A 27,081-nucleotide genomic window follows, 5' to 3' on the forward strand; every position below is an offset into this window, starting at 1 on the left:
ATGCGATCCGAGGACAGCCTCTGTCTCTCGAGGCGCCTCAGAGACAGGTGTCGCCAGAAGGGCCATGTGCGCCGTGCTCAGGGTGTGTCGGTACCCGTTCCCTTCTTGGTCAGCAAGCTGCAGGCGCACTTCCAGGAGGCGGCGGACGTGGGTTCCCAAAGCCAGACGCGGGGCAGGCCAGGGCGGGGCGAGCGGCATTTAAGGCGCCGCCGCCTCCCCAGCCGGCGCTGCACCTGCCGCTCAGGTTCCTGCAGCGCCGCCGCCGCCAGACCAACCCGCTTCGCCTCAAGCCCGCCAGCCGCGGCCGGGACTCCGCTGCATCATGGGCCAGGTGCGTGCATCCCCACCCCGGGCCGGTGGAGAGTGCGGATATGGAGGCCGCCAGCATCTCTTGCTCTCTGGCCTCCGCGCCGCTCCTCTCCCCGCCAGGACCCAAGCCCCCAGTCCAAGCTGGAGCCACCGGGCGAAGACTCAGACCCAGACTCGGGAGGGGGCCGGCGGCCGAGGGCAGCTCCTGTTCCAAGGGTAGCACTTAGCTGGGCTTATGCGAATGCACGAATACGCGGTGCATAAGGCACCCCTGCCTGGGGCTGAGGTTCCGAAGCTCATTGGGCAGTACCCCCGCATGCCCCCACCAACCCAAGATAAACAGGGAGCAGTGAGCACCCTCCACCCAATAAATGGTGGGACAATGAGCTCCTCTACCCAAGAAATGGGGAACAAGGTCCCATGGCCCCTTGGAGAGGTGTTCTTTCTAGGTGGAAAATCACATCCCACCTTCCCCACCTCCCAGGAGGGGTTGCCCCAGCCTGCCCTCCACACAGGAGAGGGAAGAGAGGCCTGGGGAGCTGCTGTGTGAAAGTCGGGAACCTCCCCCACAATCCTCTCCTTCCTCTCCCCAGGAGAGGGGATGACAGCGGGGATGGTGGTCCCTCACCCCCAGGGGAAGTCAGGAAATCCACTTGGGGCTAATACTGTACCTCTGCTTCTCCTCCAGAAAACACCCCAAATTTACTCTGTGGAGCTCAATGGAGCCAGAGACATAAAGCAAACAGACAAGGGGGATGACAAGGATAAGTACAGGGGCCTGCGGAGTACCTGCTTGGAACTCAGAAAGAATCACCACAAAGAGCACGTGACAAAAGAAATTGATCTGGTCAGTGGAGTGCGCCCTGAGTGTGCCCCTCCCCTGGGGAGCTTGCGGGGACCTTGCCCCGATACCCTTTCTTTTCCAAAAGAAAAAGCGTTCTGAAGGGTTTAATTTCCTCATAAGATTTTTTCATTTTTTAAAAAAAGTAGAAAGAGAAAGGTAGGATAATATCTGCCCAGGGGCCACGCCTCTGCAGAGTACCTGCATTCTGATTGCCGGCATTCCCAGGTGGGACTCAGGGAAGCCTCTGGGATTCCAGTCCCCACAGGCCGGGCCCACACTGCTCTCCTTTCAGTGAAATATAAGTAACCATTTGCCAGTTTCTAGCTGATAAAGTGAAACCATTTGAGATTTACTGGGTTTGGGCATATATGCTTCATGAGAAGGCGATAAGACTGTTGGGCTCGGAGTCAGATGACTTTACACCCCATTGAAGTTCTACATGTAACGGAACAACTACCCAGCTTTGCTGAATTTGCATGGGTCTGTGATGGGGAAAGTGAGAGTATTAAATTTGCATGGGTCTGTGATGGGGGGAAAGAATAAGTAATTTGTAATTAAAGTGCTTTATGGAAGCTCAATATTATTACAATTGAAGAAGGACTTTGGCCACCGTAGAAAAGGACAGCCTCAGAACTGAAATAAGACATTCGTCTCAGGATCATCAAAGGGGAAGCTTCTACACTCAAGTTCATTGCAGACTTTAAAGTTCTATGATTGAGCAGACAGTAGTGGTACACGTTCATGGGGGGCTAGAGAGCCAGTGGTTAAATATTCAGGAATTTGACAAGCTGACCAACATCTGGGCATTGCATTAGTAGCTCGAAATTTGGCTGTGGTGAGACATGATCAGGTGCTATACATCAGGGCTTTCTGTTTCCCCCAGAGAGCTTGTGAAACTTTGAGCAGCATACTAGGCATTTGTCTGTATATACCCTGATAAATATTTAAGAACATAGCCCTGAAATTGTACTGACATAAACTCAAACCCCACTTTGACTGAAACTCAGTTTCCTTTTTTGAAAAAAAAATGAAAAATTATGTCTACTTCATAAGCTTATTAAGAGTTCAGTGAAATACAGTAGGAGGAAGACTGAGAACAGCACCAGACAACAGACAGCCATTCTTATTGCCTATGTTTTTCTAGCATTCAGGATTGAAAACTTTATAATCTTCCTTGAAATTTCTGTGTATACATGAAAATATATCCATTCTGTCATTTGCCTATTTATTAGGATGAGAATCTCTCTTCTTGAGCAGTTTGTGAAGATGTGTAATACTGAAAAATAATTTCCATGGGATTAGCCAATGTTCTCCTGATTCCCAAGAATCCTGTAATTTGGACAACGTGCATGGATGCTCTTGCACCCAAGCCTGTCCAGCAAATCAGAGTCTTGACAAGAGCCAAGCACTCTTGGCTTTTGAATAAACCCAAACCCAGCCCAGGGTACTGCCCTGTGCTATTCCAGTTCTGGCCAGCAGAGGTGCCCAGTCCCAGCCTTTCTGCATTTTCTTCTCCAGAACCAAGGCCAAAGGGAGGAGGACAAGTGCTCGGCCTTCCAGTGCAGACTGTTAAAAACCAGTCCATCTATGCAAACAGTGACTCTACCCATCTATTCCCTGTTCCTTGTACCTGCCCAGAACTTAGCACACAGTGCATAGAACTGTATCTTAACCCTTTGAACCCTTGACAATGTCATCTTCAATTGACATAAAAGAATGAGCAAAGCAAATTCTGGATGAGGAAAAAAAAATTTGTAAAGTCTTAATCTCTTAACATGGTGATTTTTGCATGCACTTAAGAGAAGAGATAGTTCTGGCCCCAATCACAAGTCTGAGGGAAGCTGCTGGTGAGTAGAAGTCTTTAAAAGATAGTTATTGGCCCACAATGTCAAAGATTCCCAGGTTGAGAAATGCCGCTTGAGTCTAACAATCCTGTGCAAAAAGTAATGCACCATAATGGCATTATATGACAGGTTTCTAAGTGCAGGGTTTCTGTAACCAGGGACCTACCTGAGTCTCAAATACTTGAACAAGGAAAGTCATGCTTCCCTCTCCCAAAGACTACCTTCCCAGCAAGGGCTGCATGGGTCCCAAGTTGTCAGGGCATGTGAAATGGGGCTGCTTGGTATTGCTGGTCACCCTCCATTGGTCCCACATTCGTGTCTGAGTTAGCACCTGGACACCAGGTAGGTTCAGACTTGCATGTGCTGGAACTTAGACTGAGGTGGAATGCATTGCGTTGTTCATAAAAACAATGTGGTAAATAGCAAGTTAAGTCTAAACTCTTCCCAGGGTGGCCAGAAAGACCCCTGAATCGGGACAAGCCTCTCCTGCAGCAGGACCCTCCCGTCCCTCTCTGCAATGGCCACCTGGTACCCAGGCTCTGTCTCTTACTCCCACACTTTCTGGCACCTCTCCTAGCTCCCATGGTAGAGTTTCCAGCTTGAGTCTTTTGGAATTATCTAATTCACTCTGTTCTTCTTTTCATGAACTTCAGGATGACCACAAGCTCAGCAATAAGGAATTGGAAAACAAATATCATACAAATATTGTTACGGTAAGTCATGAGAGAATTCAAATCAGGAGTAGCAGCCCTTCACTAAAGAAAAAGGGTGTGTGGAAAGATGACGGCACCATTAGGATGAGTGACTTATGGCATGAATGTTGAGATGCCGTGTGAGTGACAAAGGGGAGCTGACATCAGGAGCTAGTGTTCTGAACCAAGGCCCTGATCAAGCTCCTTGGTTGAGCTGTGTGCTGACTCTACAGTTCTTTTGACTGTGACTACTGAAAGCTAGGGTCTCCCCACAAAGGTTCAGAGGCTTGCTCATTGTCATGGTCAGTTTGTTTTAATCCTGGTGTACAGGAAGTATAATGGCCTTATCAAAGAATGGGGAGACCCAGAGTTACAAAGCCAGGGTCTGGGGTGACAGCCTTAGACCTGTTTGTCCTCCTCCTTCTCTTCTGAGAAGGGCTGAGTGGTCCCTGGTGGCTCCCAGCTCTCCCATCACAGAGGCACTGCTTCCTTATGAATTCACATTCAACTCATATTTCAAAAGCTTTGGTGGTTTGACATCAGGAGATTTGGCTACATCTGTTTAAGTCAACAAAAATCCCCACGGTGTGTGATGCCCTGGGCTAGCAGTGAGAGGAGCAGAGAGGAACAGGCACCCTGTCATATGGAGTTATCAGCTCAGAGGGGGAGCCAGGTGTATAGGAAAGCATCATATCCTCCACTCTGTCCACTTAGAGGGCAACCAGGAGGACTACACCATATCCTGAGAGATTTTTTTAGTTCTGACCAGTGGAAGTGTTTGTTGGAATTAGGATGTAGGATGATGGCTTGCATTTAAGTTGCCAGAGTACCCAAGGAGCAGGAGGACAGAGTGCATGGAATTGATGGCAGGGAGGTAAAGTAGAAAATCAGGTGGGGGAGAGGTAATTTTGGTGAAACTGTCCAGCACTTTCATATTAAACTAAAGCAGTGGTTGGCAAACTGCTGCTCACGAGCCACATGCGGCTCTTTGGCCCTTTGAGTGTGCTCTTCCACAAAATACCTCAGCCTGGGCGAGTTTATTTTGAAGAAGTGGTGTTAGAAGAAGTTTAAGTTTAAAAAATTTGGCTCTCAAAAGAAATTTCAATCGTTGTACTGTTGATATTTGGCTCTGTTGACTGAGTTTGCCAATCACTGAACTAAGGAATAAAGACTATATTAGTTGTATAAAGAAAATAATTTCTAAATAAGGAAACAACTTGGTAAGATTGATTTTCAAAAGGCAATTCTGGGAGAAGACAAATATACAATATATATTAGAGGCCCAATGCATGAAATTCATGCATGGGAGGAGGTCTGCACAGCCCAGCCTGAAATTCCACATCTATAAGATGAGGATAATAGTTTCTTCTTCAGAGGGTTATTTTGAAGAATAAAATGAGTAAATATATGGAAAATACTGCCTGGCTGGCATTAAGCCTTCCCTTCAAAACAAGGAAACAACTTGGTAAGATTAGTTTTCAAAAGGCAATTCTGGAAGAAGCAAGGTGGGGAGTGGAGGAGTGGGGGTGAGGCATCACCCACTTTTCCCAGGCCTTCTCTGAGCACGGTAACCCCTCTCCACAGCCTACTGAAGTATAATATCCAACCCAAGGCAGAAGAAATGTCTAATTCTGTTTGAGGTTTTTTGTTTCCTTGTTTGTTTGTTTTTGTTTTCATTTTAATTTTTTTCAAATACAGTTGACATTCAGTATTATATTAGTTTCAGGTGCACAGCATAGTGACTAGACATTAAATAACTTACAAAGTGATTTCCCCCAGTACGTCTAGTACCAACCTGGCACAATACATAGTTATTACAAAATTGTTAAATACAGTCTCTGTTATACTTTACCTCCATGTGACTATTTTGAAACTGCCAATTTGTACTTCATAATTCTATTTATTTTGTTCAACTTTTTCAGGGTCTCTCCAGCACCCAAGCTGCTGAGCTCCTTGCTCGAGATGGGCCCAACGCCCTCTCCCCTCCCCAGGAAACTCCAGAGATCATTAAGTTCCTGAAGCAGATGGTGGGAGGCTTCTCTATCCTCCTGTGGGTGGGGGCCATTCTGTGCTGGATTGCCTACGGGATTCAGTTCTCTAACGATAAGTCATCATCCCTGGACAATGTAAGGCACTTGGGTCTCCTGCCTGGTTTTACTGAATCAGTAACAGGGGAAAACAGATGAATAAAGTGAGACCTTTCGGGGGCGGAGCCCTGGGTGGAATCAGGAGTCTCCCGCTGACCAGTCCCTGCGTGGGATTGGCAATATCAGTCATTTCCCAGCTGTACAACAGAAATTACATCTGACTACCTGATGTTTCAGATGCAGTATGACCATGAATTTTAAAAAGAGAGAAACATTGTAAGTTCCTAAGGGGGAAAAAATGTATATGCATGTGAAGTATTTGTGGTTTCTCTCTCCTAAAAGCTAATTCTCTCCTTTAAAAATGTTTTAAAAATATTTGTATTGATTTCAGAGAGGAAGGGAGAGAGAGAGAGATAGAAACATCAATGATGAGAGACAGACATCATCAACTGCCTCCTGCATTCTCCCTGCTGGAAACCCTGGCATGTGGTTCATAGGTCGATGCTCAACCACTGAGCAACACTGGCTGGGTTAATTCATTCCTTTTAATGTAGAGAACATGTGTGCCTGCTAACAACTGAGCAACAAAACCCCACTGGCCAATATGAGGCTGAGAGAAAGAAGCCAGTTGCAAAGGGCCACATACCATATGATTCCATTGGTACAAAATGCCCAGAACAGGCACATCCTGAAGACAAAGCAGATCACTGGCTGCCAGGGCTAGGGGCGGGAGCAAGGATATTGCCATTGGGCACAAGAGGTTTTCCTGGGAGAACAGAAATGCTCTATAACTAAATTGTGGCAATTGTTGTGACTTTAATAAGTTGCAACAACTCTGTACATGTTTTAAAAGTCATTGAATTTTAGACTTAAAATGGATCTGTTTTGTGGCCTGTAAATTACACCAGGACACAATTGCCATCTATCTGGCCTTCCCGTGAAGAGCTCTACCCCTAGGAACTAGCCCTGTGTTACTGCATTGCCCTGTGGCTGGTTTTTCTGACCGATGCCTCTCCTCCTGACCCAGGTGTACTTGGGCACCGTGCTTGCCCTGGTCGTCATATTAACAGGAATCTTTGCTTACTACCAAGAAGCCAAGAGCACCAACATCATGGCCAGCTTCAGTAAGATGATTCCACAGGTGAGTAGCAACTGTCCCCCTTCCATTTCTGCATGACTTCAGGTGAGGAGAATGAGGCCTTGGAGGCACAGGGTCTGTGGTCAGGCTCAGGCTCACCCTATTCTGTCTGAGAAGTCTTGGGCAAGTGACCTAATCTCTATGAACCCCCATGTCCTCACCGAGATAATCAGTGAGGTCAGAGACAGGAAAATGCTTAGTCACAAATAGAGTAGGATGGAAACATTAGTCATTGTGCAGTATCTTCTATTATTGGAAGTGTTGGTGAACTATTGAGACAAAAGTCATTTAGGTGATCTGGTAGCCAAGGACATCAACCCCTGATTTTTTATTTGTGACCATCTTGGCTGCCATTGCTGAGCTTCACTGCATTTTGCACTCAATGTGGGGCATCCACTGCTCCTCTGTCCCTACAAGGGTCCCTGGTAGATGTCCTCTAGGGAGATTGTGCACACTGTCAGCACGGTGGGAAAACCACTGTCCTTGGGCCCTAGAGTGGCCAGCAAGAGGGGACTCGGGATCTTTTGTGCTAATGGTGAAGGAGATTCACTTCTCCTGTATTAAAGGTTTTCTAAGCTGAAAAAGATTATGAAGCCCTTTGACTCAACCTTTAGATTCTCCCCTGATGTCGAAGCCAGGAGTACTCATTCCTTTACGTCAGACCCAGGGCTGTCCTTTTGCTATATCTGCCCACAATATAGCAAAGTGACTGGACATTTTCTGTGTCTAAAAAATGTCTCTAAGAGCTCCCCACTCAAGAAAAAAAAAAGTTATTAGGGTCTTCAGGCCCAATACAAAGTCTTTTGCCATTTTGAGTTTTGCTGTCTGAGTTTTGGTAAGTGGTGAATGGAAAAGCATCAGCATCATTCCTCAATCTAAGGCATCTGCCACATTTGCTTTTGTAGCAAGCCCTTGTCATTCGAGATTCAGAGAAGAAGATAATTCCTGCAGAGCAGCTGGTGGTGGGAGACATAGTGGAGATTAAAGGAGGAGATCAGATCCCTGCAGACATCAGGCTGCTGTTTGCCCAGGGGTGCAAGGTAAGTGTCACAGGTGCCCAACGATCAGGCTGCTAACTGGCTGGCATTCTGTGGTCCTTCCAGTTCTTGGTGTAACTAAAGCAGAGGGACACATCTTGGATTTTTTGTTGTTTCCTTTTTGTGTGTCTGTTAATCCTCACCCGAGGATATTTTCCCCATTGATTCTCAGAGAGAGGAAGGGAGGGAGAGAAAGATCAATGTAAGAGAGACACATCAATTGGTTGCCTTCCACACATGCCCCAACCAGGGCCAGGGATCAAATCTGCAACCCAGGTAAGTGCTCTTGACTGGAATCGAAACCACAAACCTCTGGTGCATGGGCTGATGCTCTAACCACTGAGAAACAACAGATCAGGGCTCATCTTGAACTTCTCCGCAATTTCTTCTAGGTTGACAACTCATCTCTCACTGGAGAGTCTGAACCCCAGCCCCGCTCCTGTGAGTTCACCCATGACAACCCCCTGGAGACAAAGAACATTGGCTTCTATTCAACAACCTGTCTGGAAGGTAAGTCTTGCCAGCTCTCGGGAACCCCCCACATCACTGGGCCCCTTTGGGCTCTGTGTTTGTATCTCTTTTCATCTCTTGTACAAAGCTTGTCCAAGAGAAAATGTGGAATTGCAGGGCCTAGAAAACTGATGTTGGCCTTTGTAATGTCATGTGCTAATTGATCACATTAGCCATCAGATGAGGAGGCTGTGGTCCTCTCCCAGCTGAGGACTCATGAAATAAAATATCCACTTCACCTGTAGGCACAGCGACTGGCATGGTCATCAACACGGGTGACCGCACCATCATTGGACATATCGCCTCGCTGGCTTCAGGAGTTGGGAATGAGAAGACACCCATCGCCACCGAGATCGAGCACTTTGTTCACATTGTGGCAGGAGTGGCCATCTCCATCGGTGTCCTTTTCTTCATCATTGCGGTATCCATGAAGTACCGTGTTCTGGATTCCATCATCTTCCTCATTGGCATCATTGTGGCCAATGTACCTGAGGGGCTCCTGGCCACTGTCACTGTGAGTCCATGCTGCTAAGTGGCCTGTCCCCTGACCCGTTCATACATGCCACCCTAGTATGCTGGGGTAGCTCCCACTCCTCCAGCTCAGAGCAATGCTCCCTCCCGGTCAGAGATAACTAGGAGAGATTCTGAATTGAATGTTTCTTAGAGGGACAGAGAAATTATGAGGTTGTTCATATTTGAATGCACTGTCCTTGAAAACTTTGTATTTTCATTTAGAAGATCTATCTGTGAATCACATATGTAACTTTGCTCCTTAAGATGTACTGTAGATAAGGTTTGAACCATCATTCTCAGATTCTTGAGCAGCCAGATGTCTTTCTCACAATTTCCTTAGTAGTTTCTACAGCTGAGGAACTTAGGCACTTTGTTTACCTAAATTCTCTTCCCTTAGACACACAAACACCTTTTTTCTGCAGAGAAATACAGCCCTTTCCTGGACCTTCCCTCAAATTCAGCTTTGGGTCTCCCTTGGTAGGGCCCATCCAATTAATCCTTAAACAATGCCCCCTCAAGTCTCTGTTATTGAGGCCCTGGGGGTAGGGGAGAGGGACTCGTGTTTCCAGTTAACATGTAAAGGTTCCTCAGATCATTGGCCTGCTGTTGTCCTCAGCAAATATGGACAGAAGTTTCTGAACTCCATGTACCTTCTGACTCCAGCAGGTAGTAATTTGAAGAAATTGAGCCCAAACTACCCTTTGATATCTCGGGGTTTAAAAGAGAGAGAGCTAAGAACTTTTAAAATCTGGACTTCTTAAAATGAAATACAAACACTTGATTCATCAAAGCAACAAGCAAGCCTTTGGGACAAGCTCTTTGGCACAAACCTTACGCATTCACACTTTTGTTGGACAGGAGCGAGGTGACCAAAGCTCCTTCTATAATCACACATGAGTGTGGGCCATAACAACCTTGCTTGGTTTTGTCGTCTGTAAATTCCTCAGGATCATTTCTTTAAGGTGTAAAAGGACAAAAGAAATATCCCATATTTAATTTAAAAATTATCGTAACATAGGATTTATCAGGTACTGCCTAAAACTAGGCCAGCCTTAGCTACTTTTATGTATATTGTATCTGCATTCAAATGGATTTTTCTCTTCTCTCTTCTGTCCAGGTGACTCTGTCACTGACAGCAAAACGGATGGCTAAGAAGAACTGCCTGGTGAAGAACCTGGAGGCAGTGGAGACACTAGGTTCCACCTCCATCATTTGCTCAGACAAGACGGGGACTCTGACCCAGAACAGGATGACTGTGGCCCATCTGTGGTTTGACAATCAGATCTTTATGGCTGACACCAGTGAAGACCATTTCAGTAAGTCTTCTGGAGCATTCAGTTTGGCCTAAAGCTGTGGACTTGAGACAAGAGGCACAGCCAATGTGGCAGAGTTGGTGTGCAGTCTCAAAATTTTGTGAATAGAATGCTTAGTGGAGAGGGGGCCCAGCACCCATAGCATCCCCTGTGCTTTCTGTTTTCCAGAGCAAACCTTTGATCAAAGCTCTGGAACCTGGGCCTCATTATCAAAGATAATTACATTGTGTAACCGAGCCGAGTTCAGACCAGGACAGGAGAGAGTCCCCATCATGAAGGTAAAGTGTCTGCATCACTGTCTTAAACCACAGCCAGTTTGAAGTAACTTTTCCTATTCTAATTTGGTGGAAGATTTAATTTCTCCAACACAGGAAAGCTTGTACTAGTAAGAGCAAGTCTGGCTTCCAAGATCTGCAAAATATTTTGTTCATTCCATCACAAAGACATCTAAAATTCTCAGATTGAACTCAGTTCTATGAAAATGCTGTCTTATTTCAGAAAATAAGTATGTCCTTAAGTTATTTTCCTAACTTTTTGATCAGATAAGTAGATAAAATAAAAATTTTTATTGTATAAATGTCATTCACTGAAGTTTAAAATATAATTGGAAGGAGATGAAGAACTGGTTTTAGAACACATTCTTCTAGGCTGCAAATCCTCTGAGGGGTCCTAAAATATTGGAATATGTGATAAACTAACTCCCTTTGTTCCTTTCCTTTCCTTTCCCTTCCTTCTTCCTCCCTTTCTCTCTTCTTCAACCTCCAATGACTTACTGAATCTGTCCCCCTGGCTTTTCTCTTTGTCATTATTTTTAATTGACTCTTTTTGTATTTAAAAATTTTTTTTTATTGATTAAGGTATTATAAATGTGTCCTTATCCCTTCAATTTCCCTCTACTCCCTCACTCATGCCCTCACCCCCCTGGTGTCTGTGTCCATTGGTTAGGCTTATATGCATGCGTATAAGTCCTTACTCGCACCCTCCCCTACCTTCTTGTATTTTTCGTTTGTTTTTCTTTCTCTATCAGCTAGCTCATCAATTCTCTTTTTAGCTAATCTCTTCTCTGCCTTTCAAATCCTTATTCTAGTTCTCATTTCTCATCCCCACTCATAGATCTCCAGCTAGCTGTGTGTTTGTTTTGCACTTGGAAGTTTTGACTGTCTCAACAAAATTATACTACTTGTCACCTTCCACCTGTACCCAACCTGGCTCCAAATTAAGATCTTATCCCAATTTTTCTCTTTTTTTATGACATCACCATTTTACTTGTCATCTGGGTCCCTTTTAGAAGTCATTTTTACTTTCTCCTCACCAAGTCTTATCATTCTTGCTTCAAAATTTCTATAATTTGCCCGGCCAGAATGGCTCAGTGGTTGAGCATTGACCTATGAACCAGGCGGTTGAAGTTTGATTCTCAGTCAGGGTATGTGCCCGAGGTTGTGGGCTCAATCCCCAGGAGGGTGTGTGCAGGAAACAGCCAAGCAATGATTTTTCTTTCATCATTGATGTTTCTCTCTCTCTCCCTACCCGCTTCTCTTTGAAATCAATAAAGGTATGTTTTTTTAAAATCAGATGTAATAAAAGGCTAATATGCAAATCAACCAAACAGCAGAACGACCGGTCCTATGACGCACACTGACCACTAGGGGGCAGACAATGCAGGAGCTTCCCCCTGGTGGTCAGTGCACTCCCACAGGGAGAGTGCTACTCAGCCAGAAGCTGGGCTCATGGTTGGTGAGCGTAGCAGCAATGGTGGTAGCCTCTCCCACTTTCATGGCAGCACTAAGGATGTCTGACTTAAGTGGGCCTAAATTGTCAGTCGGACATCCCCTCAGGGGTCCCGTACTGTGAGAGGGCTCAGGCCAGGCTGAGGGAACCCCCCACCCACTGAGTGCACGAATTTTGTGCATTGGGCCTCTAGTATATCTATAATTTTACATTTCTATTATCACGAATTACTTAAATCAAAATAGTTATATCAGCCTCTTAATTGGCCTACCTAACTCTAGTTTATTCCTCCTCCAGTCTTTCTTGCATGAAACTAATTTTCCTTAAAAACGACATTAGATGAAATACATCACCTAACTTTGCTCAAAAACTTACTTTGCTTCTGTTTTTTGCTTCTTGAACCTAGACCTCATTCTGCATTTAAGGGCCCTCCATGTTCATGTGTACTCCCAGCACTTAGGACAGAAGTCTTCCACTTCTCACCTTCATTCATGGCATTCTAGTTCTTAAAGGCTTTCTTCTCCTCTCTTTGTAACTGTCTTTCAAGATCTAATTCATAACTTTTGTTTTTGTTTTTGTTTTTCATGAAATCCTTCAGCTCTCAGAGCTCTAACTTTGAGCTTTGCTAATGCCAGTAGGTGGCATGATTCACTTAAATATTTTTACCATGGTCTTAACTCAGTCACAATTGTGTGTTATCATTTTGCCTGTCCAGCTATTTAATTGAAAACAATCCCCAAAGAACCAGATTATGTGATACAGATATTTACTTTTAACTCTTTTGATTCTCAGAGAGTTGTGGTTGGAGATGCCTCAGAAACTGCTCTTTTGAAATTCTCAGAGGTAGTTTTGGGTGACGTGATGGAAATTAGAAAAAGAAACCACAAAGTAGCAGAAATACCTTTTAACTCAACCAACAAATTTCAGGTGAGTTGTTCCTCACAACTGAATTTCTGTTATCAGGAGAAAGACATTTCTACCTGTAAGTATTCTTAGGTTAGTACTAATTTTGAATGACACTTGACTTTAAAAATACTCCTCTGAGATGGATGGCTTGGGTGTCTAGTAAACCCAGAACAGGTTTTCTCTTGCTGGCCTCCTTCCTGTGCCTGGGCAGATAGAGAAAAAGAATCTTGTCAGCCCGGCTTCTCCTTGAACAATCTATCTCTATTACGGGCACATTCACTCACATCCTCGCTCATTCACACGTGCCCCTGTGGGGGGACTTGCACAAGGGATGGGCAACAGCAGAGCCCAAAAGGTAAATGAAAGGTGGAGGAAGGGATAGAGCTGTGTCCTCAGACTGTGTCAGGTGCTTCATATACATTGTCTTATTGATTCTCACAGTAAGCATATGAAATGGGACTAATTAATCCCAATTTATGGGTAAGGAAACACACCCTGAGTATGTTAATGTCCTCAGACTCACTCCAGCATCAAAGTGGCACAACCGATTTTCACACATCTGTTTGACTCCTGAACACGTGCTTTTTCTACCATGTAAGTCAGAGACAGAACAGTTTCGCTCAGGCCATATGAGGAAGCCTTGCCTTTATGAACCCAGTGAGGACTCTCTCTGATGACCAACCAAGTGCCTTTCCAGAGGATCTTCCTTCCATTCATTTTTCAGGAAGAAAATGGCTGTCCTTCCTAGTTGGCTCCCCTCATGTTAGGAGTGGCCAATAACCAAATCCCCCATCCTTCCTGTGTTTGGACAAATGACAGCATGTAGCCCAAGATCCTGCTGCCAATGGGCTTCCCACTAGACTCCAGAACTGAGCATAGGCATTATGATTTTGCCTTGCATTATCAATAAAGTGTATAAATAAGATAGCCATGTTTGTGTCAAAGTTTCTGGTGATTAGCCTGCCATTTTGTTTAGATAGAAAAAAACTGTTACAAATATCTTTGTGAATAATGGGCCAATTAAGAACTGCAGTTAACCAAATAGACAACAAACAAAAGTGTGAGATGTCAAATATTAAAACCAGGAAATCAGATCTCTCTTTCAAAACTTAGGTGAAAACAGAATGAGTCACAATCCTAAAATAATAATAGTAATCATGTGTGCTAATTTCCATATATATTAAATCACTCAATTTTCACCACAGCTTTGTAAGGTAGAGAGTGAGGCACAGAACTTTATCACACAACTGATGAGGGTTTAGCCAGGACTCACACTGACCTTGTAAGTCTGTGCTCTTCTTACAAACTAGTCTATACTCAGAAAACTTCATCTACCCAAGTAAAGACTTCCTTCAGCATGTGAGAAATGAGAAAAAGCAGATCCCATGAGGCCTCATGTACCAAAAGTGTAAGGAGAAAATGTGCTAACTAGAGTTGGGACTAGAAAGAAGAGAGAGCCTGTGTGTGTTCCTGCTGACAAGGCCAAAATACCTCTTTGGATGTTGTTGGTGCCAATTGAAGTTATACTTGAGCAAAAATTAGCCATGAACAATGAGAATTATACGTTGTAACCTTGGAAAGTTGTGAGGGTTCTGTCAACTGAGGGAAGTAAAGTAAAAGTCCACATCTTATTGACTTTAGAATAGCAATTCCCCAAACTGAGGTTGGTCCTTGAAGAGATTTTCAATAGTTTATGACAAATTGGATTTTTAGACAATATTTTATAAAGTTTTATGTAAAGATAAATGTGTTTCATTTAAACAATTATCCTTTACATCCTATGTGATCAGGGTGAGGTCTCGCACCTGCCAACCTGAATTAAACCCCAGCTCAGCCACCTGTTAGTGTGTGACCTTGCATGAGTCATTTAAACTTTCTATACCTGAATTTCCTGCCTTGTAAATGATGATAAGAACACCCACAGCCTTAAGGCAGTTTGAAAATTACTTTACTGTGTGAGCACTTAGGACAGCACACACTACATAAGTGTTTATTATTCCTATTTTTTAAATGTTGAAATGCTCTACCTTTGAGAAAATGATGGTGATAGTAGATGGGAGGTTTGCTCTTGGTTTGGTTTTGGTTTTGGTTGGTTAGTTGCTTTTTAACGTCATTACATGATCATAAATTTAAAAGGCTGGCAAACTACATTTGCCCTCTACTTTTCTATTGTACTTATCTCTGATATAAAAATCAACTGATAGATCCAAAATAGTAGAATTTTTCTCATAAACTTACTCATTCTCTCTCAAATACTCCAGCTGCTTGAAATTCCTTTTGAGGGCTTAAGAGTGCCTGGTATATAATAAGTACTACTATGTAAAATTTAGCCATTTATTATAATACAATTTTCATACTTTTCCCAATTACCTTATTAAGATGATTGGTATTGGTAGGCTAATCACAAGATACCTATTAGTTAACTTTTCTCCTGAAAGCCTGGACGTGAGCTGCCCACTTCCACACACCCTACCATTTTCTCTCAGATCTAGGTAGTAAAAATTGGATCCGTTTAGAGAGGAAGAGGCACATGCTGCTCTCATGCCTTCCTGAGCTCAGAATAGCTCAGAGGAGGTAGAGATGGGGGATGAGACGAGGTGGCTTACAACCCCTAATCCCCACAGGCACCCCTGCAGATCTTGTTCAAGGCAGAAGAAGATGTCACAAGTGGACAGCACATCTGGCGCCCTCCTTTCCCCCTAAAGCTGGGCTGGGACTAGATGGTTGGGACTAGATAGCCAGAAAACGAAAAGGAGAGAACCCACCTGTAAAACTCCTCCTTTACATCTCAAGGATAAGTAGCCCAATGAGAGAAAAAGTTGCTTTTCATCTTGTCATGTTGCTTATTAAAGGGTCGGTACAATTCAGGCCCTCAGTAATAGAGACAGTGTCATGATTTACTAGCATGCTGTACTTATGTCCACTTTCTTCCCTCCCAGCTCTCCATACATAAGACAGATGACCCCAATGACAAGCGCTTCCTCATGGTGATGAAAGGGGCCCCTGAGAAGGTCTTAGAAAAGTGCAGCACCATCATGGTCAATGGCCAGGAGCAGCCTCTGGACCGGAGCACAGCTGAGGCCTTCTACACTGCATACATGGAGCTGGGAGGTCTAGGGGAGCGTGTTCTGGGTAAGCTCTTCATGGGAGAACCCTTATGTGTCACCTGTTCAGTGTAAGGCTCTGTGCTGGGTTAGAGCACAGATGAGACAGGCTGACCATCCAGCAGAGTAGCTGTAGCCTCCACAGGACACACAAGAAGAATGGTATACAAATTAAGAGAATATCACATGACGGCAGCAAGGAGGGTGGGGTTGCTACCAGGGCAGGAGAATCTAGGAAGGTTCTATGGAAGGATTACATTTAAACTGGGCCTTGAATGACAATATTTGAAGGGAAGTGAGGAACAGGTTTCACGGTGAAGGGAACAACATAGGCCAAAGCCCAGAGGTAGAAAGGGTGGGGAGAGGGCTGGGAACCATTGTCAGGAAGCTGGTCAATGTGGAGTGGTGCAGGATTGAGAGATCACATCATCATGGAAGGTAGGGCTGGAAAGATAGACTGGAGGTCAAGGTTTGGAGTGCCTTAAGTGGGTGAGGAACTGGGTTTCATTCGGCAGTCAGGGCAGAGCAACTGGAGGCTTCGCAGCAAATATACTGGTCAGAGTCAGTGTTTTCAGAAGGATGATGCTTGGCAGCATCAGGGAGCAGACAGGCCTGGGTCTCAGGAGGAGGTGGCTGCTCTCATTCAGGTGACAGAGGATAGAAATTTGATCCAGGGCAATGGGAACATGAAGGAGATGTCAGTTACCAGAGACTTTTGTAGAAGAAGAATTGGTAAGATTTATCAACTTATTGGAGGAGAAAAGTAAGTTTTAAAAATGTTGAATTATTTTGCTTAGAGATTATGGGCAAATTCTACCAGTAACAGAGATAAGGGATATTAGAAGTAGAAGGAACTATAGAAATACACTGTGGCAGGAACCCAATTGTGGTCACTTCAGTGATATCACAGAGTATGTCCTGTTATGAGAATCATGGGTTGACAGAGTGGCACCTCTGAACTACAGGATGATAAATTCAAGGTAACAAGTTCATGGTCAATGATAAGGCTTATAGACATAATGAAAGTTGTTGGCATTAGATCGGAAATCTAAAGGATATTTGAGTTTGTAAAATATGTAAAATATATAAATGAGATGATATGCTTGAAATATTATCAAATAGCCCACATTACCAAGTATCCCTTTCAGGGCAAGACTGATACTTATCTAATTAGGGTCATTCTAAGAACCTCACATTTGACCTCTTAGAGCCCGTGCTTTACTGAAACATGTGGGCCATGTGGTGGGCCATGATGAGAATAAGTTTGATGTGAAAGCTGATGAGAAAGTCACATGATCTTGGAAGTCCCACCAGATAGAGGAATCCCTTCACCTCACACTGTGAGAGCCAGATACCGTCTGCTCCACTACTATTGGCCTTTCTATCATAATTATCTTAAAAAAAATACATTTTATTGATTTTTTTTTTTACAGAGAGGAAGGGAGAGGGATAGAGAGTTAGAAACATTGATGAGAGAGAATCATCGATCAGCTGCCTCCTGCACACTTCCTATTGGGGATGTGCCTGCAACCAAAATACCAGAACTGAACCTGGGACCTTTCAGTCCACAGGCCGATGCTCTATCCACTGAGCCAAACTGGTCATAGCTCTGATAATTATCTTGATTAAAGACTGAGCTCTGTACCATTCCCCTGATGTCCCAGACCCTTCTCCCCATTTGTGCAGTAGCACGTGCTGTTTGGTCTTCCTAACTGGTCTTCCCACCCTCCAGTCCTCTCTAATGACTCTCTCAAGAGTCAGCTCACATACGACCTTCTTGGTGAAGTCTTTCCTGACTCCCCAGGTGGCTGGAGTGTAGCTTTCTTCAATAACACTCACTATGCTCCAGTATGCTTATTTCTTTATGTCTCTGTCCCCACACTCAACTGGGATATCTTCAGAAGTAAAGGCTGATTTTCATAACCCTAGAACATAACAGAGAACCTAATGGACACATGAATTTTTTGGATGAGCTATTTCTTTGCTTAAAACAACATGCATTATGAAATTGAAAGAATGAATTCTGACAGACTCTACTGATAAAAGAATAAAGGACTGAGAGTATATGAAAATGTCCTTCCTTTTCTCATGTCATTCCATGGGAGACCCTGACTTCTGAATCCATACCCATTCCAGGTTTCTGTCATCTCTACCTGCCAACAGACGAGTTTCCAGAAACCTATTCATTCGATGTCGATGCCATGAACTTTCCCATGTCCAATCTCTGTTTTGTGGGGCTCTTGTCAATGATTGATCCCCCTCGGTCGACTGTCCCGGATGCAATCACCAAATGTCGGAGTGCAGGGATCAAGGTAGGAGTTATCTTCCTGACATAAGAAGTCCTCCATGGCCCTGGCCAGTGAGGATCTTGGTTCAATTTCCGATCAAGGGTACATGGGTTGCAGATTTCACCCTGAGCCTCCATTGAGACATGTGCGGGAGGCAACCAATTGATGTCTCTTTTGCACTGATGTTTCTCCTTTTCTCTCCCTTCCACTATCTCTAAAAATCAATGGAAAAATATATTGGGTGAGAATTAACAAAACAAACCAAACAAAAGAAGGAGTCCTCCATGTATATTGCATCCATTTCTAAGGATATTTGTCAGAAGATAGTCAGTATTTAGGTATTTAGGTCTCTTCAAGTAAATACCACAATACCCTCCCCCTGCCTTTTTTTGGAGAAAGAGGAAGGGAAAGAGAGGAAAAAGGAGAAGGAGGAGGAGAAGGTGGAGGAGGAGGAGGGGAAAGGAGGAGGAGGAAGGGAAAGGAGGAGAAGGAGAAAAAGAAGGAGGAGGAAGAGGAGAAGGAGGAGGAGGAGGAGAAGGAGGAGAAAGAAGAAGAAGAAGAAGAAGAAGAAGAAGAAGAAGAAGAAGAAGAAGAAGAAGAAGAAGAAGAAGAAAGAGAGAGAGAGAGAGAGAGAGAGAGAGAGAGAGAGAGAGAGAGAGAGAGAGAGGGCGCAACTTATTGGTTGCTTCCTATAAGCATTCCAACCAGAAATCGAATCAGCAACCTGGGTATGTGCCCTGATCCGAAATCAAACCCAGGACCTTTTGGTGCACCGGATGACAACCAGTTGAGCCACACTGGCCAGGGCCGTTAATTCCTTTTTAAAAATCTCTACTCTCACTACACTAAGCTTTCAGTAACTGCAAATAAAATAAAAATGATTGTCTGTGTGCAATAAAGCATAATCATAACTGCAGTGAGAAGAAAGCTAACTCCCTGTGCCATAAAGTAGCCATATTTTGCCCTAGATAATAGACAATAAAAGGTTTTATTATAAACTCTTGAGGTTCAGCCTCAGCAATCCAGTTGCCTTCATGATATCAAACCCAAAATCTTCATTCCATTACCATATTAATATCAAGATTGTTGAAACCACATGAGGCTGTCCCAGGTAGAGAGCTACCAGCCCTTTCACAAATACAGCAACATCAAAGGAAAAGAGCTTCCTTTAATCAGAGGAGGAAATGCAAGAAGCTTAGAAGCAATGATAGATCCAGTGTGATCAGTGTGTCTTTCACAGACAGTTGTGTCTTTGATATAAGATCAAGCAAGAACTATCTGTAAGAGCAGACCAGTCAAAGCTAGCCATGTTCTACTAAGTCACATGTGTCAAACACAAGGCCTGCGGGCCAAATCCAGCCCGCCAGGCCTTGCAATGTGGCCCGCACCGCGCTGTCATCACTGCACTCCGCTGTCAGTTTATGACATTGTCAGTTTATGACTGTTCAGTAAACCATTCGGCCCGCGATTTAGGCTGGATTTTAGATTTTGGCCCCTTCTCTGATTGAGTTCGACACCCCAATTAAGTCATGGTAGAGCAGGTGATACAGAACTGCCCCTTCTCTGGCCAGGTAGTTTCTCATTATTCCCATGCCTTTTTCGTGTTTGTGTTCTAGGTTATTATGGTTACAGGAGATCATCCAATTACAGCCAAAGCTATTGCCAAGAGTGTAGGTATCATTTCAGCCAACAGTGAGACTGTGGAAGACATTGCAAAACGCCTCAACATTGCTGTGGAGCAAGTTAACAAGCAGTAAGTAAGCATAAAACCAGTGTTGCAGAAACTCAAGTTCAATGGGACACTGTTGGCTCTAAAGAGCTGTGTTATTTAGAGCAAATCCCCTTTTTGCCAGACACTCTCTCAGGGTGATGCTAGGTTGGTTTCCTCTCTAACTTATATATTCATTCATTCACTCTTAATTTTTTTTTGAGTACCTACTATGTGCCAGGCACTGTATTAATACCACAAAAATTACTCTTGTGTGAAATTTCAAAGTCCAAAAAAGTAGATCTAAAACATTGCATGCCTAATTTAGAGTGAGAAAATCTGAAACAAAGGGTTGATATGAAATTATTTGCCAGTGAACCAGTTGTATAATCTGGAATATTAAGAATCCTCTGACTTTTGTGCATTTCTTTCAATTTTTTGCAAGTAAATATAATGATAGCTTCCTAAGAAAAGACTCAGTTTTTCTTTGTGTTAATTCTTTCCACAATCAATTGTTGAGTGTCAATTATGTACCGGGCACCTTGCAAGAAACTGGAACTATAGAAACAAATAGACTGGACACTATTCCCACCCTTCTTTCTTTCTACCTAATTGGAGGGATATAAAACTCAAAACTGATGGTTATAATGAATACAATGAAGGAGACACACTGGACTGAGGAGCTAGCAGTATGGGAAGAGTTAGCTGATGATTTAAATAATTGAAGATTCCAGGTCACATTGTGAAAATAAATGTCATTGGCTTTATTATACTTTCATGCATGTGGGGGGAAACAGGGAAAGACCAGTGAACTAATTCTGGTTTACTCACATATTCATGCCTTTTAAGACTACACGGCTGTCATTTAATAATTATCACCAGGCCACAAATTACTAATTAAAACAACCAAACAGAATTACAACCTCTGGGCACTACAACAGTATGTGAAGACTAAGTGTCTTCTCCTTTGTGGAAATAACATTCATCTATAAAAACAGGTTTAGAGCTTTTATTTATTTGTGTGTGTTGTTATTTCTTAACAGGATTATACATTTTCATACAAGTCACCACATTGAACAAGAAAGTGGGGTGGATACTTTTGTGAATGTTTTTAATTATCCACTTTATCAGCTTTAGCTTCATGCTCATATAATGACTTTCCCAGCTGGAGGAGGGAGGAACCACCTTTTCCTTCTTATCTTACTTTTATATTTTCTTACCAGAATTTAGGAAGATTTGTGATTTTAGTCAAGTGCTAGAATTTCAGTTTTTAGCACCAGCAGGAAAAGTCAGATCTACAGGGAAAAGCTCAAAACTTTAAAAATGTAAAGAAAAAGGCATGAAGTGTTTTGTACAGAATGTTTAAGCTGAGATTTGAAGACTGAAAAGTGGAGAGTTAGTGAAGGAAAGATGAGGCAGCAAGAACTGTGCAAGCCTTTGGGCTGTGGAGGGCCTGTGGGTTTAAAACTGAGACATAGGGGACATGAGATGAGACTCAACAGCATGGGCTGCACATGGCCGTGCCAGCTTCACCTCGGGTCTGCTCTAAGCTTAATGAAAGCCTCTAAAGAATTTTAACAGGAGACACAATCAGATCTGAAAAATCAAAGTTTCTAGAATCTTCCTTTTAGAGTAGCAGACAACAGTTTTCCTCAAAGAAGACTTCAATATATTTTTTCCTACCTAGCTCATTGCATAGTAGATACTCTATAAATCTGAAATAAACAACAGGAATTGTTATCCATGTTTTGGCATAACCTGAATTCTAGGACCCAAAACATATAAACAGGCAGTGTTTTTTTTTTTTTGTGTGTGTTTTCCTCTTTTTTTTCTTTTATTAAGGTATTATATGTGTACATACCTTACCAATGCCCCCCACCCCCACTCCCATACATGCCCTCCCTCCCCAGAGTTTTTCCTCCATTGGTTATGCTTATATGCATGTATACAAGTCCTTCGTGGATCTCTTATCTCCCCCATATCTCCCTCCCCTCCCTGCTGTAATTTGACAGTCTGTTTCTTTACTGTTTCTGTATCTATCTTTTTGTCCATCAGTTTCAGGCAGTGTTTTTTAACTCTCCATTTCCTTGTTAAGTAAAACACTGCCCAGGAAGCTCCACTTCTCACCCATTCCTATCAGAAAAGGCTACTTGGTTGTTCCTATTGGGGGAAATGGACTCTCTTTTTAGCCTCAGTTTACCATCTTGAAATGGAAACCAAAGTGTCCCCGTCATCCCACTTAAGTATTGGATATCAAGGACATTGGATTCCCAAGTGAAATCAGAGACGCTTCAGTCCACATCCTGCTCAGAAGGGTGTTTCAGCCAAAGATCTGACTTTGGCCTCACCCAGTTCCTTCTGACCTTTCTAGGGATGCTAACGCTGTGGTGGTGACTGGCATGGAGCTGAAGGACATGAGCGAGGACCAGCTGGATGAGGTCTTAACCAGCTACCCAGAGATTGTTTTTGCCCGAACATCGCCCCAGCAGAAGCTGATTATTGTGGAGGGCTGCCAGAGGCAGGTGGGTGGGCAGCAGTGCTCAGAGGACCTCCCAGTCCCTCACCGTCCTGCAGGGAACTGCATGGCGAAGAGTCAGAGCCCAGGCCAAGGCTTGGTGCCTTTTCAGCCTCTAGAGATAGTTCCTTGCCTGTCCTCATCGTCTCACATTGCCACATCTCGGGCTGACCCTCTGCCCCCCTGAGATTCCCTTGCACATGCAGCTGCACACGCTCCAAAGGGCTTTCTGACAGTGAAGAGCCTGGTACTATGGCCAGTGTGGGTGCAGAAAGATTTAAAATTTAAGACAAAGAACAAAAATGTAAAGACATAAAATGTAAATTACAGTTTTCCCTCAGTGTCCTCAGAGGATTAGTTCCAGGACACCCCTCTCACGCCCCCCCCCGTTCCCCCCCATTCCCCCCCCCCGTTTCCCCCCCCTCGTTCCCCCCCAACCAAAACCCACGAATGTTCAGTTCCTTATATAAAATGGAGTGTTACTTGCATGTAACCTATATTTACCTGTAACTGACACTTTCACATTACCTACATTTGAACAGAGGCTATAGCAGGGTGTGCCCCACATCACTTCATTTTTGTGGCATCAGCAGTGTCCAGCATGTGGCAAAGTCAAGTTTCACTTTTTGGAACTTTCTGGGGTTTATTTTTTCTGAATATTTTTGATCCTCGGTTGACTCTTCAGATGGGAAACCTGTGGATATGGAGCACCAATAGTATCCCTCTTGCCTGCCACACTCATTGATTTTAATGATTTAAATACATCTTGTTTGGAGCTCATTATCTGTCATCTGGGATCTCCTGTCTTTATCTCTCCCACAAATCCCAAACCAGGCCCTTTGTCTCCTTTCCAGTTGTCCTCCATCTTCAAGACAAAAGGGAGGCAGTGTTCCTGCCAGACCTGGGAACCCATAGTCGTGTTCATTCCCATTTTATCATTGTGTCCCTGTGCATAGGATGCAGTTGTTGCTGTGACCGGTGATGGAGTGAATGACTCTCCAGCTCTAAAGAAGGCAGATATTGGGATTGCCATGGGGATAGCAGGTTCAGATGCCGCCAAAAATGCAGCCGACATGGTCTTGCTGGATGACAACTTTGCATCCATAGTCACCGGAGTGGAGGAAGGTGCGTAGTTTTCCTCCAAGTGGTCTTCCTGAAAACGGGTCACTGGGAGAAGAGCCAGTCTTATAAGGAGAAACATTTTTGCCTAGGTCGCCTGATCTTTGACAACCTCAAGAAGACTATCGCATACACCCTGACCAAGAACATCGCTGAACTGTGCCCCTTTCTGATCTATATCATTGTTGGGGTGCCTCTGCCTTTAGGCACCATCACCATCTTGTTCATCGACTTGGGCACAGACATTGTAAGTAGCACTACAGGGAATAGGGTCTGATAACTAACCCAGGTCATATAAACTTTAGAGTCATTGCCTCAAGGGCAAGGAGATAAATTAAACTTTCCCATGAAGGATCCAGAAGTTCTGCATTTCTAATGAGCTCTCTGTGATGTCAATCTGTCAAATGTTTGGAAATTAACAACACTTCACTTCATAAAACAGCTTTTCAAACATGAGTTCTTCACCCAAAAACATATGCTATTGGTCAGGGTCAGAGAAGATGCAGCTGTCATCAAGATAGTTCCTGTGTTGCTGGGGACCAATGGCTGAAGTGATAACCCAGAGCAGCCCCTTGTTAAATAATGGGATCTGTGATCTGAAGGCTCCTCGCCTTAGCACAATAAGAAGCCCCAGTTATAAAACTTCACATTGACCTACAATGCTGTCACTTAAACCCCTACAAGCTTGCATCTGTGTAAGGAATCTTGGTGACATTATGCTCATGTCTCTGGCTTACAGAGGCAAAGGAGGAAAGGCTACGGGGAGCAGTCTGAATTCCAAGAAAAGGCAGCAGTCCTGCAAATTGCCTCCTTGCCCTCTCTTGCTTCACACTACCTCCACATTGCAGGGAGACAGATAGCTCTACCTCAGAGGGGAAATGGGATAGCCAAGGCTACAGTCAGATCATTTCCAGGTCCTTTAGATTTGCTCATTTTTCTCCACTGCAGTGGTTCTTCCAGTGTGGCCCAGGGAACTTATTAGAAATGCAGTCTTTGGCCATAGCCAGGACCTTGTGGATCAGAAAATCTATGGGAAGTGGGGAGGGGCAATGGAGCCATGATCTGTCTTTTAACAGGACCTCTAGGGTGGAAGACCTGGGAGAGAATCACTGTGATCCAGGGGAGGGGACAGTAGGAGAAACCTGCCCCAGAGGGGCAAAAATACTTATAACTTGCATTGTATAGAACTGCCAGCACATGGTGATGATGAAAAGCAGATTGATTTTTAAAGCCAACTGCAGACAATGCATTCACCCCATCCCTTGCCTTCACCCTGAACAGACCGGTTCTATAGCCCATTGTCACCTGCCACCATCTTTCCTGCCACCTTCCCCAGCCCCCTGCTGAAATCCTGTGGGTAGAGCACAGTATTCAAGGGGTGGGCCTCAAGATCCTTCCCTTCAGGTTCCGTCCATCGCCTTAGCTTATGAGAAAGCTGAAAGTGACATTATGAATAGGAAGCCTCGCCACAAGAAGAAGGACCGACTGGTGAACAAGCCGCTTGCCGTATACTCTTATCTGCACATAGGTATGGTGAGGGCATGTCCTGTCACCAGGGGACTACCCAGTCACAGTCAGAAGCTGTGCTTTTCCTTGTGGGGTGTGGTTGGGTGGGAGGAGGAACCATGAGGAGAATAAGGAGAGGGCAGTTCTGAAGTCATCGTGGAACCTACGCCTTCCTCTCTTTCCCTCAGGTCTCATGCAGTCCCTGGGAGCTTTTCTTGTGTATTTCACCGTGTATGCACAGGAGGGCTTTAGACCCAGCACCCTCATTAACCTCCGGGTGGAATGGGAGAAGGACTTTGTGAACAACTTGGAAGATAGCTATGGACAAGAATGGGTAAGGAGGGGCTTTGCTTTCTTCGTCCTCCTGCTCCTCCCCTCCTGTCACCTCCCTGCTCAGGGTGACACAGAACTTAGGTTTCCCAGAACTTAGTGACACAAAGAAGGTGAACATTTTCTAAGTTAACAGGTGCTGTGGCCTTTGATGGGACTCACATCTTCTCCTAAATTTGATGCCTAGAGGTCACTTTTTAGGGAAGAGTAGCCAGTCCCAACAATGTCCACAGTTGGGCCAAATCAATTAAGCTAGCATCTTTTCCTGCTTGCTGGGTTGAAAATAAACCAAAAACAACTATGTTTCTTTTCAAACACAAGGAGGTGATCCGCTCTCAATCTCAGGGAAGTCAGGAGAGTAGAGCTTCACAGAACTGCATGGAAATATTTCCCTGTGAGATATCATGCTCTCTCTCTCTCTCTCTCTCTCTCTCTCTCTCTCTCTCTCTCTCTCTCTCTCTCTCTCTTCTCTCTCTCTCTCTCTCCCTCTCTCTCTCCTCCTCCTTCCTCTCCTTCTCTCCCTCTCTTCTTCTCTCCTTCTCTCCCTCTCTCTCTCTCCTGACAGACGCGTTACCAGAGGAAATACCTAGAATGGACAGGCTACACGGCTTTCTTTATTGGCATCATGATCCAGCAAATAGCAGATCTGATCATCAGGAAAACCCGGAAGAATTCTATCTTCCAGCAGGGTCTCTTCAGGTACTACCTGTATCCCACTTCACCTCCTGGATGATGAGGCAGCATACCATGAGAGGCATTGACTCTGCTGGTGCTGGTGCTGGGTATGTGGTCCTGGGTAAAAGCATTCATAATCTTCATGCTTTAATGTTTCTTGTAGAAATAAAGTCATCTGGGTAGGGATCGCCTCCCAGATTATCATCGCTCTAATCCTCTCCTATGGCCTGGGAAGCATCACAGCCCTGAATTTCACCATGCTCCGGTGAGTTCCTTCAACAGTGGAAAGGAAAAGGCCAGTCCTACTCTGAGCTGTCACAGCCTAAATAAACATTAGTACTTGGGGACAGGGGGGAATTTCCCCTCAGTCTCTCAATAGAGACAAAACATATTAGTCAGAGGCTTTGACCTGCTAGTTTTCCCGAAGAGAAGATGGGTTTCCCACATCTCTCCATCCCATCTCTACCCTCATCCAACAGGTCACCTCAAAGGCAGATGCTACTTCTAGTGGTCACAATCCAGGTTAAATAAGAAACTTTCCAGTTTCATGTTGTGTGACCCAGTGGATCTGTTCTTTCCAAGGAGGCAGGGGCTGGGTCCTCCCTTCAGTGCATTCAGGTTCACCTCCCCCTTCTGTTTCCAGGCCTCAGTACTGGTTTGTGGCTGTGCCCCACGCCATTCTCATCTGGGTGTACGATGAAGTGCGGAAACTTTTTATCAGACTCTACCCTGGAAGTAAGTTGTAGGATGATCTTTGAGACTCTGCCTATTCACTTCCACAGACTATCCATTTCTAACTCACTTTCTACCTCTGCAGGCTGGTGGGATAAGAACATGTATTATTAAGACCACCTACTTCTCAAGCCTCCCAGCAGAACACCAGAACATTCCTCTCCACCTCCTGGCCACATCTGG

The 27,081-nt window shown here is 44.3% G+C and overlaps 1 protein-coding gene across 1 annotated transcript; it reads left to right on the forward strand.

Moving 5' to 3' along the window:
* ATP12A (ATPase H+/K+ transporting non-gastric alpha2 subunit) lies at positions 1–27,081 on the forward strand (the record flags this gene model as incomplete). Its single annotated transcript, XM_084878237.1, has 23 exons — positions 1–525; positions 998–1,156; positions 3,651–3,710; positions 5,612–5,815; positions 6,804–6,917; positions 7,820–7,954; positions 8,344–8,461; positions 8,707–8,975; positions 10,092–10,290; positions 10,456–10,565; positions 12,808–12,942; positions 15,861–16,053; positions 18,162–18,337; positions 19,930–20,066; positions 22,393–22,543; positions 23,493–23,661; positions 23,748–23,902; positions 25,060–25,183; positions 25,350–25,495; positions 26,057–26,190; positions 26,330–26,431; positions 26,810–26,901; positions 26,984–27,081. 23 exons carry the CDS (start codon positions 1–3, stop codon positions 27,010–27,012), a joined length of 3,636 nt encoding a protein of 1,211 aa, XP_084734363.1. The 3' UTR covers positions 27,013–27,081.

This window comes from Pipistrellus hanaki, assembly GCF_964339955.1.
Source record: "Pipistrellus hanaki genome assembly, chromosome: 3".
Lineage (NCBI taxonomy): Eukaryota > Metazoa > Chordata > Mammalia > Chiroptera > Vespertilionidae > Pipistrellus > Pipistrellus hanaki.